Source organism: Eleginops maclovinus, chromosome 18 (assembly GCF_036324505.1).
Source record: "Eleginops maclovinus isolate JMC-PN-2008 ecotype Puerto Natales chromosome 18, JC_Emac_rtc_rv5, whole genome shotgun sequence".
Lineage (NCBI taxonomy): Eukaryota > Metazoa > Chordata > Actinopteri > Perciformes > Eleginopidae > Eleginops > Eleginops maclovinus.
In genome coordinates this window covers 26,661,000-26,675,684 of record NC_086366.1, presented here as the reverse complement: position 1 = coordinate 26,675,684, position 14,685 = coordinate 26,661,000, and the positions used below count along the sequence as shown (strand labels likewise).

Below are 14,685 nucleotides of genomic sequence, written 5' to 3'. Positions count from 1 at the left end.
GGACGCTCGTCAATTATTGGATCAAATTCATGAGAGACATCTTTATTTTGAGCTGGCGCTTTTGTTATTCAACCAACGCACTACCCTTCCACTAACTGACCTTAAAGGGTCAATAACTCACACCACGTTCCCCTCGTGGAGTTTGTAAATGTGGATAGTTTTGCAGAGATTTCCACCTGCTGCCCCGATATAATGAGAGTGGATACAGCTTGGTTTAGTGTGCTCATAGCTATTATAGAACTCAACAGCAATCAGTCTTTTTTTGAAACAATGCTTCTGATATTCAGTCAGAAGGATGACTTCCCTGTGGACAGTTAACATTGACTGAATACAATGCTGTCTGCAGAACCTCCAGAATATTCACAGCATAATTTATGTAAGAGATGTTGGGCTGTGGAGTTTCAGTGGAAGATATCTCCACATGTACTCCTTACCACTAGAGTTAAATATAAAAAAACATGGCCATGGGACGATATTCAGACTACGTTAATAGCAACAGTTAATGAACATGTTCCTTATCTGTGGCAGTCCTTTAGTTGTATAAGTTAAGAACGTTTTTGTTATAAATAAACGCTTTAAAGTGTTTGTTCTGGGAAGTTGATTTACTAATCAATGTAATGTAATCATGTGAGAAGATGTGTTTTCACAACCTGTGTCAAATTGGCACCAAAGCCTGGCTCTGCTGTGGGGTAGACTGTGCCAATTTTTCCAATGTGGTCATGAGCCTGATGCCTTTGCAGAAAGCATTGTTTTCAGTCAAAATTAACTGTCCGCAGAGAAGTCATGAAAGACTGATTGCTGTTGAGTTCTATAATAGCTATGAGCACACCAAACCAAGCTGTATCCACTCTCATTATATCGGGGCAGCAGGTGGAAATCTCTGCAAAACTATCCACATTTACAAACTCCACGAGGGGAACGTGGTGTGAGTTATTGACCCTTTAAGGTCAGTTAGTGGAAGGGTAGTGCGTTGGTTGAATAACAAAAGCGCCAGCTCAAAATAAAGATGTCTCTCATAAATTTGATCCAATAATCGACGAGCGTCCTCGGCTGAAACCACAACCGCCTGATGTTCCATTGTGCCATTTCAGCGTCAAACTCAAAGGCCACCAACACCAAAATGTCTCCGAGCTTCTGTAGCAGTTCATCGTGTCATTTTCCGACAAAAAGACAGTGGTGCTTCGACAGTGGGGGTGGCTACCACCAGTCTTTGAAAAGTTGTCGGGGAAACTGTGTTGCTCATTTATTTAGCATCTAGACACAAATGCTAACATTGCCGTGCTCATTTCAGAAATGTGCAACCATTCTTATTTATGTTTGGTAAGCTGAGCGTTGGGAAAATACACATATTACTGTAAACACAATGCACACCAGTCTATCTTTTAGTAGTCAGAATACTTTCCGGCTGAGAGTATGTACACTTTGATGAGTATGTTTGTTGCGTAAATATAACCGTGTGTCATGTTTTCAAAATCCCTCTGTGAGGCAGTGGAGTTTCCTCGCTCTGTACAAGTCCTCACTGACCCACTAAACCTCTGACTGTATTTCACAAGGTGCTTCCTCTCAGAGGCAGGTTGGAGTCATGTCTACAGTCTATATGCAGGAGTGGAGGAAGTGCTTAGATCTTTTTACTTGATCAAAAGTCTATAAAAACTCTGTTAAAAAGTAAAAGTCATGCATTGAACATATAAGAAAGTTTAAAATGTCATTAAGTATGATGGCCATAATGCCATAAAGTTCCTTTCTGTCAGATTTGCTTAAACTGTTACTACATCCTGCCAGTATTTCATGAGACAGCTAATGCGTAAAAAAAAATCATGTTCCTCCGCCCTGATCAAATATAATTGAAGATATTGTCACAGTTGTGCCTTTTCAACTGTGTCTGTGAGGGAGTGCGGCCGTCATTTAAGCAGAAGGTTGTCGGTTCGACCCCAGCACCTGCAATCCAAATGTCGATGTCTCCTTGAGCAACATACGTAACCCAAGGTGCTCCCAATGGTCAACAGTGTGTGAATGCTAGCTTCCTTGAGCAAAAGTATGCATTGCTCTGCATGAATGAGGTGTGAGTGGGTGAATGATGACTTGTAGTACTTAAGCGCTTTGAGGGGACTAAAAGACTGGATGAAGCGCTATATACTGTAGATATTGTCCATTTAGCATTTTCAACGTACTTTTCCAAACCATAAATGTATTGAGGACATACTTCAGTGTATGTTAAGCTGTAAAATGAGAACGTTTGTGACCCGACCGCCATGATGATGAAAACAGTCCAGTCAAAACCCAGCACCACCCAGAGGAGCTATATTTAAATATTTAATTCCTGCCTTCAACAGGGGGGAATACCTTTCCTTTGTCGCTTCCTAGTGTCAGGAAACAACAGAAACATTTCTAAAACCTGCTGAGTGCTAGAATGCCCCACTCAGGACATATACATGGGTAGGGGGACATTAGGGACCCTACCAATGTCCAGCGCTTACTGAATTGTCCCTGCTGCACTCTGCAAATTACAGAATATGCTGGCCACGCTCATTTCTTTTACTTATTTACTTCAGTCTATAACAATGAATCTGAAATCATTTGTTGATTTATAACCAAGGTAATTTCAGTTATCAAATCAATGTAGCTGAGTATTACATACGTATCTGCGTATGGAACTAAAGTATAAAATAACATAAAATTGAAATACTCCAGTGAAGTACAAGTCGTCAGAATTATACTATATAATAGTAAATTACGCTACATATTACCACTTCTCTCAGTCTGTAACCTTTACACCAAATGAAAAATGGAGTTTATTCCTATTTTATCTTTAAAGTTAACAGGGTTTTGTTTCTTCAAACTCTGGAGCTCAGTCCTGTGGTGTTTCCAAAGCAAATTAAATAAATTAAGCAAACAACAAAATACAAACTACATGAGGACAATGTGAGACAAGAATAACATATGACACTCCTTGTTTTTGTGTGGAAATATAATATAAAAATTTAAATCAGTAATATGTAGTACACTTACATAATATATAATAATCTTTCATCAGTGTTTTATTGTGTCAACTTTTGAATCTTATAGACGATGCACTCATTGGATAAATGTCTAGGAGATCTACAGTATATAACGTTTAAACCTGATGAAAGATTGCCCAGCTGAGTTATTTGTGGTCTTTTAATTAATAATATATGGCCTTGTATATTATTTGTCTGCAGATTTAGTTTTTGACATGAACTGTAATCCCTCAAAAATCCAGTTACACACATCTAAACTGGAAAACAGTCCCCAGCTGGCTCCCGTAGAAACCAGCTTGGAGCCATTCTGACCATAACTGTGTTGAGGGAGTGAAGTTATATTTGTGTTGCTCATTATAAATGTTGTCAAACAAAGAGAAGTGACACCACTTTCTGGTATCTGACTTGTAAAGGTCAGTGTGTGTGTGTGTGTGTGTGTGTGTGTGTGTGTGTGTGTGTGTGTGTGTGTGTGTGTGTGTGTGTGTGTGTGTGTGTGTGTGTGTGTGTGTGTGTGTGTGTGTGTGTGTGTGTGTGTGTGTGTGTGTGTGTGTGTTTCTGTGTGTGTGTGGGGGGGGGGGTGTGGGTGTGTGTGTGTTGTATGTGGTAGGAAGAGTGTGACAGAGTGACAGATAAAAAGCTCATGAAGCTTTGCTAGCGATCTACATTTACAATGTCCTGTTAGCACATCTCCATGGTGGATGCAATTCATAACTTAATGTACAACTTTAAGTCATTGACTCAAGTTTTACCAAAGTGCTTCTTTATACTTACACTCAACTACATTTTCTAGCAAATACTTTTATTTGTAGTCCACTACTGTACATTTATCTGATGTCTTCAGTTGCTTTGCAGAGTCAGAAAATTAATGCAAACTGTAATCGACTAACAAATGATGAGGTATTATTACAGGTTAAGTTACCAAGCAGGACGGCCGTCGTATAGCTCAGTGGGTAGAGCAGGCGGCCATATATTGGGGTTTGATCCCCATGCGGTGGCCCCAGGTTCGAGTCCGTCCTGATTCCCTTTGCCGTGTGTCTTCCCCTCTGTCTCCTACCTTTCATCTGCACTATATTAAAGGCACTGCTTGCCCCAAATATTTTTTTTTTTTAAAGTTACCAAGCAGGATAAAAGCAATTACAATAGCATCTCATGTACCAGACACAGCAGTGAAATGATGAAGACATTTATAATTATACTGTTCAACATGATGGAAGCATCAGATGTCGGCTAAAGATGAAACTGTTTTAATTCTAGCTATAGTCTTCAGGCTCCTCCTCATCAGTATTTTTAGATATATAGTATAGTTAAAGTACTGTTCCTTATTCTCAAATAAAAATAGTATTCTTCCTGATGACTGACAGGGTTAAAATAATAACCTGTGTGATGTTTCTGTGTGTTCAGGCGCGTAACAAGCAGAATGGAGAGATGGCAGCTATCAAGGTCATCAAGATGGAACCAGGTGAGCTTCATCTTAAAGAGTAGGATCAGCTCTTCATTGGGCAGTGACAGACAGGCCGATAGCTACCTGCTACCTATAGACACAGGTAATAGGCATGTTTCCACTCTAATATATTTAGCATAATCAAGTTCTTCGGGGTTGCTTTTACATTAGTCATTTCTTTTCATGCAACGTCATACTTTTACTCAACTATATTTCAGTAACCATTAATGTTGTTTTTACTGCAATACATTTGTCTGAGAAGCTTTTCTATACAAAATATGACTGCTATGCATAATAATAATAATAATAATAATGACTTGGATTTATATAGCGCCTTTCATAATACCCAAGGTCGCTTCACAAAGTGGGAGGAGGGAGGTAGAGGGAGGGGTGGGGGGTTAGGGAGGATAGGCAAGAGAGAAGAGGTGTGTTTTGAGGTGCTTTTGGAACTGTGTAAGAGACGTGGCAGAACGGATATGAGGGGGCAGAGTGTTCCAGAGGGTCGGGGCAAGTACACAGAAAGCCCTATCTCCAAAGGTTCTGAGTCTGGTGCGAGGAGTGGAGAGTAAGTCCTTGCTGGTGGAGCGCAGGGACCGTGACTGGGAGTACGGCTGGAGGAGATCGGTGATGTACTGGGGTGCCAATGAGTGAAGTGATAAAACAGTTTGAACAATTATTCAATAAATCTGTTAGTTGACAGATTATTTGTAATAGTTTTCTACATTGTTCCCATAAACACATTTCCTCCATCCAAATCACACAATACATCAATGAACGGAAAAAAGAATCAGCAGATTAATCCCATAATGAAAATAATCAGAATTAATAGTAAAAAGTCACATACATGCTTTTACAGGGAAGTAGGAGTTCTTTCACTTCAGACGATGATCTGAATACTTGCCCCACTACAGTGCATAGATCTGGTGAAAGTCGCAAAACATGTTGTTATGCAGATTATTGTGTCGATACTAATTATGATCACAGGTGCTACAAACCATCAGTCTCCATAAATAAAACTGTCTGTAATTGCTGTATACCTGTGATTACAGTGTTTGTGAGAGCAGACATTATAATTAGTTTGGATTGCGAAGACAGGATTCTCCAATGAGTTATTCAGTTCACCTGCTTTTTGTTGAAGCTGCGCCCCAGATATTCTCAGTAAATCTGTATTGGTTGTACCAGTTTATTATTGAGAGCATGCAGATATGTCAGGCACAAGAAATCATGCAAGAAAGAGAAAGATCCAAAAAAAAAACATACAAAAGTTTTCCACTCGTGTTATTCACCCAAATATTTTATATACATTTATATATTTTCTGATCCGTTTTACAAAACATATGTCATGTGATACCACCATAGAGACATGTATACAACGTTTGACAGTCCTCTTTTTATTTCTTTACTATTTACCAAATCTCCTTGTCATCAGTCATACAAAGACCTAGAAAAATATATCTCTTACCACACATGCAAGGTATAGCATTACCACCAAATATGTACATCAATAACTACTATGGGGACTAATCTGACCATAGCATGCAGGAATGTTGAAATACCTCATTTCAGAAAAGCAGAAATAACAGAAATAACAGAAATAACAGAAATAACAGAAATAACTACATGTTTTTAGACAATATCTCTTGGACACCTGAAGCCCAAGTATGGAGCATTATTTTGCCTTCTTCTCAACAAGCAAACATGACAATAGATTCTCTATGTTTCATACTTTTGTGAAAGTACAAATCCCACACTACAAACATAACAGTAGTGCAGTAGTATTCTTAATGGCAAGTTTTATTAGAAAAAAATGTTTTGGAGTAAATATTACTGCTGCATTAATGTGTGTCTTGCATTTTATTGCAGTAGTTGTATAAGGTTGTGCTCATAGGGTTAAGGTTAGGGTTGAACTCCTTTACATACTGTTTGGTAGTTTAATCTGCAGAAATGCATTATATTCTTTAAGATCGTCATATGTTTGTAGCATCACTGTCCAGAAAACGTCAACTTTCATGAGTTCCACAGACTCACAGCCCTGTTTCAGCTTAATGACCATGCATTTGCAGTTGCTCCAAGAGGCTTTGGGCTGTATTTATTTAAAAAAGAAAAGAAAGTAGATGCCATTAAGCTTGGTTAGTATGTAGCGAGGTACCCACAGATTCTGTTCAACTGTAATGAAAATGAAAATAATAAGTATGTATCTCTTCTATGTGGTTCCACAGATGATGATTTCTCCATCATCCAGCAGGAAATTGTCATAGTGAAAAGCTGCAAACATCCCAACATAGTGGCTTATCATGGGAGCTACATCCGGTGAGCTCTTTCTCTTTACTCCCTCTCTCTCTGTCATTAATGTTTATTATTATACCTCAGATGCAGAAGCTCACCCCTCTTCTCTCTGCAGGACCAATAAACTGTGGATCTGTATGGAGTTCTGTGGAGGAGGCTCCCTGCAGGACATCTACCATGGTGAGGAGTGTGTGTGTGTGTGTGTGTGTGTGTGTGTGTGTGTGTGTGTGTGTGTGTGTGTGTGTGTGTGTGTGTGTGTGTGTGTGTGTGTGTGTGTGTGTGTGTGTGTGTGTGTGTGTGTGTGTGTGTGTGTGTGTGTGTGTGTGTGTGTGTGTACTGTACTTTTACTTTACTTTTTAGAGTCCTTGGTTATTTCTTTTAGATTCAGAATAGTTATACAAATCAACTAATACATTACATGATGATCTATAATTGATTTGTTGGGATGAGATAACAAAACATTAATTAACAGGTCATAAAAACGATATACTTAACCAGCTGCAACAATAAGCTGACAGATTAATGAATCAATTATAGTAAAATGATATAAAATATAATATTCTGAAATGTACGGGTGCATCATGTTTAAAACATTAAACTGGACCTCATGATATCTTTCTGCAGTGTTCAAGGCATATCACACAATTATTAAATAAACTATGGACACATCTCCAGTCATGTACTACACTGCTGAGGGTGTAAATGATTATGAATAATGTGAATAATTGTGTCCCATAGTGACTGGTCCTCTGTCTGAGCCACAGATCGCCTACATCTGCAGGGAGATGCTGCAGGTAAAATCACACTCTATATTAAAGGTCTCCTCTGAAGAGAGTTTTCTACAAGAGATACTAAAACACGTGGCACATTGTTTCTGATACAGCACATTGTTTCTGATACAGCACATTGTTTCTGATACAGCACATAGCTTGTTCTTTCTCCAGTGTTTACCACTAGAACAGAGACATTATATGTATTATAAATAAAACAACTCTAAGTCCCTCCTGCAGACATCCTGCTGGACACACAGACACACAGAGGTGCTGTGGAGAGGATTCCTTATATGCTGCCAGTTTTATGATGTTCAGTGTGTGTGTGTGTGTGTGTGTGTGTGTGTGTGTGTGTGTGTGTGTGTGTGTGTGTGTGTGTGTGTGTGTGTGTGTGTGTGTGTGTGTGTGTGTGTGTGTGTGTGTGTGTGTCACCAGGGTCTGGACTATTTGCATGCACAGAAAAAGATCCACCGAGACATCAAGGTAAATAAATGTCCTTTAATACATTCTTGTTTTGAACTTGTCTTTATCTTTTTGTCTTTTATCAAACTTTAAGTTTGATAATGTGTATTTGTAATTGAATATGATGATACACTATATTTGACTTATATTATACAGCATCAAGATTTCAGATATTTAACTGTGTTACTTTATGAAGGAAAACTGATTCAAAAAATTTGACAGTTAATCAGAAAGCAGTGGATGCAATGAGTACTGTACTAAAGTACTTGTACTTTACTTGAGCATTTTAATTTTATGTTACTTTATACTTCTACTCCACTTGATCTCAGAGTGAAATATTTAACTCTTTAATTGATTATATTTGTCTGATAGTTTTATCACTTTACAGATGACACACTTTTCATACCTTTCCTGTCCAGTAAAACACATTTCTCTCTAAATGATGGGGTTGAATGTTTTTTAAGGACCTAGGATGTGCTCCTTAATGCGTATGTTTACACTTATACAGTAATGTTAATCTCAAAAAGTCATATATCGTAGCAAAACACTGACAGGGAACATGTTTTATTTTTATTTTCATAGCTCACTTGATTGCTCATGCTTTTAATGAGTCAGTACTCCTTCCACCTCTGGTAATGCTGCTGATGATTCATAAAGACATTAAGCAAATATAACCAGTCTAACAGTGTCCTTAGTTGTGCTTTAGGACTCAACAGGTTTTTGATCTTCGCCCTGGGTTCAGCTAAAGATCACAGAGTGGGTTAAAGTGCTTGTATGATGAGTTGTTTTTCTGTCTGTGTTGATGTTTGTCTGGAACTCTTCACCTACAGGGGGCCAACATCCTCCTGAACGATCAAGGCGAGGTGAAGCTGGGTAGGTGAATGCCTGAGCTGCCTGCTTGTGGTTTTAATGAGCCACAATCTGCAGGAGTGATGGCTCAAACACTAAAACGGGCCTCTGCAGTTTCTCACTGTTCTAGAACTTATTCTGTGGTCGCCTGTAACCGTTGTTCTAATTCAGCTGCAAAACTGTTTCATTCACATGCCAAATCCTTAGCATCTTGGTCATTTGTAATGGTTTTTCCACATATCCACTAATTTGACTGACATTTAAATCCAGAGAGGAACAAATACTGTAGTTGGATATACCTTTTTTTTAAATGTATTTTAAAACTTTGTTGGGTTATATTATTATTAATGCTTTTGTTTCTCTGTTGTTTAGCTGACTTTGGGATCTCGGCTCAGATCACGGCCACTCTGGCTCGGCGGATGTCTTTCATAGGGACGCCATATTGGTGAGTTCAAAACAGATTATGATTCAACTTCCTGTCAGACACAGAGCTGCTCTCAAATCAAAATTCAGCTCAGTGGTAACAAATATTACAGGTCCAGTAAACACCTGAAAACAAAAATGTCACCATCTGGTGCGCTGCACAAGATTATAGCATCAAGCTAATTGAATATGCCAGTGTTTACTTTTTATGTTTCTTTTTTGGGCTTTTTTGCCTTTAAATCGGATAGGAGAGTGACAGGAAAGTGGGAGAGAGAGTCGGGGTGGGATCCGGAAAGGACCTCGGGTCGGGAATCGAACCCGGGGCGCCGGCGTAAGGTGCAGGTGCCCCAACCAACTTTTTATGGTTTTGACCAGTGGCGTAGATAGGCCTATTTTAGGTGGGTAACATGGACCTGGTTAACTTGAAGAATATATTGAAGACGCAACTAGCACAAAACACTATGGGGGTGTAGTGGCTTTGCTCAGTGCAAAACTCCCAGACTTACTTATCCATCATCATGCCATCTGAGTTGTACTACCATGCTGGTGCCCCCCCCCCCCCACCTTAAAAAAAGAGGCCCCGAAAATGCATTTTTAATGCTAGCATTAGCATGCGCACAGCTCCACCTTACCTCTGGGCTAAGCCCACCCAAACTTGAAAACCTAGCTATGCTCTTGGTTTTGACCATTATTTGAACATGTCACATTCGTATCCACTATCACATCAAGATATTAAAAATCAGAGACTATGTCAATCCAGTCAACTGTGATGAAAAAAACACAATGCTTTTGCATTTACGAATACAACAGTGTCATCTGCATACATTTGAAATTCTATATCATGACACTTAGAAGAAGATCATTGATAAATGTCCAAAAGAACTGTGGACCTAACAATGACGCTTGTGGAATAGCCATTGTGCACTTCAAGATTCTGAACAGTGCATAACAGACTTCAACACATAACTTTGTTGTATTTAGAGAGTTATGATATTTAATCAGATTAATAAATATAGAAGGCTTTTACATATATCTAAAACTACAGCACCCACTACTCCTTTTGAATATTTTTTTTGAGATACTAAATCATTAGTTTCAAAAGCCATTATTTTTTCAGATACAAATGTTGTCATCACAAGGGTAGAGATTTAATTGAACTTGCACGCCATTAGCCGGTTTCTGTGGTGCTAATATCTTTGTTTCTGTTTCCCTCCTGTGCTCAGGATGGCTCCAGAGGTAGCAGCAGTGGAGATTAAAGGTGGCTACAATGAACTCTGTGACATCTGGTCCGTGGGCATCACAGCCATCGAGCTGGCAGAGTTGCAGCCGCCAATGTTTGATGTCCATCCACTGCGGTGAATACACACTGCAACACACACCTCTCACAACTGAGCATGTGTACACCTCTGCACCTCTGCACCTAAAAGCACTCAAACACACATAAAGTTCAGAATTGTGTTCAGAGTTGTTCAGTTGTGGACTGTTACAAATGAGTTTTTCTCAAAACCGTTTCCTAAGTAACGCTACTTTTAGTATTTCCACGTTCTACTCCATTATAATTAAACTCCAATACAACTCTGAGGCAAATGTACGTTTTGTTCTACTACAGTTTTCTGTCAGCTTTGCTCCCCTCACGTGAAGAAGAAAACACGAAATCCTCAAAGTTATGCAACATGTCACAGTATGCATATGGACACAAACTAACACAGATTCCTATTGATTATGCCCCCCCCCCCCTTGCAGGGTCCTGTTTCTCATGTCAAAGAGTGGTTACCAGCCTCCTAAACTCAAGGACAAGTCTAAATGGTAAATAAAAAACAACAATGCTTTGCATTAAGTGATCAAATCATACCTGCCAATGGTTATCGTCCAAGAACGTAACTTTTTGGCCTTGGATTTATTTGTATTATCTTTTCATAAGTTCCATGATACAAAATCCTACTAACATATCTCCTCTCTGCAGGTCCTCCATGTTTTATAACTTTGTGAAGTCCATGTTGGTGCGGAACCCAAAGAAGAGACCCAGCGCCTCCAAGATGCTCACAGTCAGTACCGCTCGCATCTGCTCCTGTTCTGGTGATAGTGTCCGCTGTGCATCACATTAACTCATTTGTTTGTCATTGATGTAAAAAGCTATCAGTTTAAAGGTGGTAAACAATAATTGTGGATTTTATTACAATATGTCAAATGAAAATGGGAAAAGAGGTTTGTAGTGTTGAACCTGCACGGAATGATTAAATGAATCTAAAGATCCTTTTGGCCACGGTTTTACAGCTCCAATTGTTTTTTCTTTCTGGGACCCCCATGTTTCCTTTTTTGAGAAAAGCTTGAAACACTCACAACACTTTTCCAGCAGCAAACAGCTCTAGATGCTTAAGACTAGCTGGGGAACACCGTGGAGCATTTAGCAGATGTAATTCCAAATATTTCCCTCTGGAGGAGGTAGAGTCCAAAAGCAGAGCTAAAATATAGAAAAGATTGGACTTACTTTCATCAGGTTGACACACAAAGAATTGGTACATACAAAAAGTTGTCCCACCCTCCAAGCCAATGTACGATTAATGTCTTTGTACTAACTTATGGCAGAACTGTGTAGGTCTGGAAAGGTCTGGTTATGTTTTGGCCCAGTTTGATGTTGCGTATTTGTCTCTCCAAAAGTTAGCTCTGAACTGTTCAACACAGGGCCACTACTTCTTTTTTTTTGGCATCCTGTGCTGTCACTACCTGCTATCGAAAATAAATATTTCACATGTTTGAATATTAAGATTTCAATTTGAAATGGTTCATGTTTAGCACAACACACACAGGGAAATGTACATCATGGTCTGGGCTGGTCTTTGTAATCATCCAGATCTTTCCCCTGATGACTTACCCTCTCAGTGTTTTCCTCCATCCTTTGCTCCTTTTGTCTCTGCAGCAAAGCTTCCTGACCCAGCAGAGCCTGAACAGGGAGCTGACCCTGGACCTGCTGGAGAAGTTTCGAAACCCTGAGAAACTCAAGTCCTGCCTGGTGACGGAGGACGAAGAGATGGAGGTATTAACCGCATTATTATTAATAACAGTCTGATAAATCCTGATTCCTCCTTTATTTATTTATTATAGATGAACGAAAACCGTGGTTCATTTGTTATTCCAGCCACAAATATGTACTCTTTTTTTGTACAGGCTAGAGACAAAAAACATGGACATAGCAATAACATATAGGAGATGACATTCCCATCTCAGACAAAAAAAAAAATATGAAGATCAGTAGGATCACTTAAACATTTCATAAAAAAATGGTTATTGCTTACCAACTCGAGATCTTGTTGTGTTCATTTCAACTCTACACTTAAAACATTAGGAAAAAATTTGTTTTTGAATATGTTTTTTTGTCAGGTTCTTTATCACGACTCCCCTCCCTCTTGTACCCGACATTATAGACCTGACAGACCCTGGTGTTTTCTTGTTGATTTAAGGTGGCGCTGCCTGGATCTTTGAGGAGAATCCAGTCCATCAACAAACACAACCAGGCACAGAGGACCAACTCTGACATTAGCTGTAAGAAATCACTCTTTCACTTTCAGTCAACCTCAACAGAAACATTCAACAGATTTTAAGTTGGACGCGGATTCTTAGGAGTTCTATGATTTCATAACGTGAACATTACCCAGCCAGCAACAATAGGGTTTAGTGATTTATAACAGCAAACCTAAAGAACCCTGCTTTATTTCAGTCAACGTATATCCTGCAGGTGGAAGAAGTACTCAGATATTTACAATAATATAATGTTCTTTCATTTACAAAAGTGTATTTTAGGTCTCTATCTACTGCAGAATCTGTGGACTGAGTCTGGGGCCACTCCTGCAGCATTTCATTGCAGTATTATGAACTGGGTTGACATGGCTGGAAAAAATACAAAATATATTTGTTGTTTCTATTTCATATTATTAATGTGAATCTGCAGAATAAATTAATCTTGACAAATGTAACAGAGAAAATGTACAATATTTCCCCTAGAGATGTAGTGAAGCAGAAGTATGAAGTTTGAGATAATGGAAATCCTAAACTATCTGAAGCGTACTAATATACAGTATTTAAATAAGTTCACTTAGATACTCCAGCTGAGATATACTTTTCATGCATACAGCGTATATAGTTCATAGGGAAATGTTCATGTTTACTTCAACAGAAAATAGAGATGATGATTAACCTTCTTATTTGCCTTTTTTCTAAAATCTCTCTGCATGATTGTTGTTCACAGTATGACTTCATGCTATTGATTACTGCAGGCATTTTTTCACACCCTGTTGCTCTTCCTTTATTCATTAATATTAATGCTGGTGGGGACAGGATACACAATAATTCTGCTTTTATTTTTAATTGTTTCTGGATAATTGGAATGCAATGCTATTGTGCAGTTTCATTGTGTTGAATTGTTCTGCTTGTGCTCTCAGTGGAACAGATTTATACCCAGAGGCCAGTGAAGAACCAATCACCAAACACAACAGTAAGTTCAGCACACATTCCAAGTTAGTAGTGATATAGACAGTTCTATATTGTTTATTTGTAGTTTTAGTTCTAGTCATGTGTCTCTATCTATTGCTCCCCCACTCACTCCCCTTTCTCCTGAAGGCTTACGGCCTTGGAGCTTTGACCCTCTTTCTCCACAGCTGTGTATTGGTATGACCCTGATAGCTCATTTGGCTGGCCCAAAACATTCTTAAAATAATCTCTTCTTCAGATACAATACAATACAATAAGATGCAAATATAAAACAAATTAAAATTAACATTAGTGGCATTTTTATACAATACAAATTTAAATAAAATCGCTAAATGTTGCAGCTGCAAGGCATTGTGGGAAGGAATTTTCTTTTATTTCAGTAATGGATGGTCCTGTGTACCCTGTTCTTAAGGAGATAAGAAAGGACGTGCTAAATCACAGCTAGACAATATTTTTCTAAATGTCTAAAGAGAAGGCAAACAAAAACACTAACATAACAACAAGTAGCGAACTGTTGGCTTCTGTCTTTTCTAGTTTCTCTGTCCTACCTCCTTGTTTTATATCTTTATATGTTTGTCATCAATGGCCTTAACCCCTTTTTATAAATACTGTCCATTCAGTTGTATTTCTTCTCACAGTTAAGACCTTCACTGGGATCCAGCAGCAGTAACAAGAGTCCAGTAGGGTGAGAGACTCCTCACAGACATGCCGTCACATTAAATATCAGATTAAAGAAGCTAACCTCTCCTTCTGTTTTCTCAGGGACCCGGACACAGACTCAGACGATGACTATGATGATGTGGATATGTAAGAAAACATAAAACCATGTTTATCCTAATACCACAGAGTATAAGTATTTGTTCCAAAACTTTACACTGAATTTAAACTGCTTTGTAATGTGATATGAGATGTGGAAGAAGTGGTCAAATCGTTAATTTTGTAAAAGTAGTAATACAGTTAAGAACTGTAT

General features: G+C 38.7%; 1 protein-coding gene across 3 annotated transcripts in view; it reads left to right on the top strand.

Annotated features, from left to right (window-relative positions):
• Window positions 1–14,685, top strand: part of LOC134879833 (mitogen-activated protein kinase kinase kinase kinase 5-like) — a 36,123-nt gene that overhangs the window by 10,088 nt on the left and 11,350 nt on the right. For all 3 annotated transcript variants that reach the window (XM_063906364.1, XM_063906365.1, XM_063906363.1), the window contains exons 2-16: window positions 4,401–4,458; window positions 6,660–6,750; window positions 6,842–6,906; window positions 7,465–7,520; window positions 7,932–7,979; window positions 8,789–8,831; window positions 9,180–9,252; window positions 10,454–10,585; window positions 10,974–11,036; window positions 11,194–11,275; window positions 12,148–12,264; window positions 12,689–12,770; window positions 13,667–13,719; window positions 14,354–14,400; window positions 14,478–14,522. In XM_063906364.1, coding sequence (XP_063762434.1) covers window positions 4,401–4,458; window positions 6,660–6,750; window positions 6,842–6,906; window positions 7,465–7,520; window positions 7,932–7,979; window positions 8,789–8,831; window positions 9,180–9,252; window positions 10,454–10,585; window positions 10,974–11,036; window positions 11,194–11,275; window positions 12,148–12,264; window positions 12,689–12,770; window positions 13,667–13,719; window positions 14,354–14,400; window positions 14,478–14,522 — 1,055 coding nt within the window. The remainder of the gene's footprint in view (window positions 1–4,400; window positions 4,459–6,659; window positions 6,751–6,841; window positions 6,907–7,464; window positions 7,521–7,931; window positions 7,980–8,788; window positions 8,832–9,179; window positions 9,253–10,453; window positions 10,586–10,973; window positions 11,037–11,193; window positions 11,276–12,147; window positions 12,265–12,688; window positions 12,771–13,666; window positions 13,720–14,353; window positions 14,401–14,477; window positions 14,523–14,685) is intronic.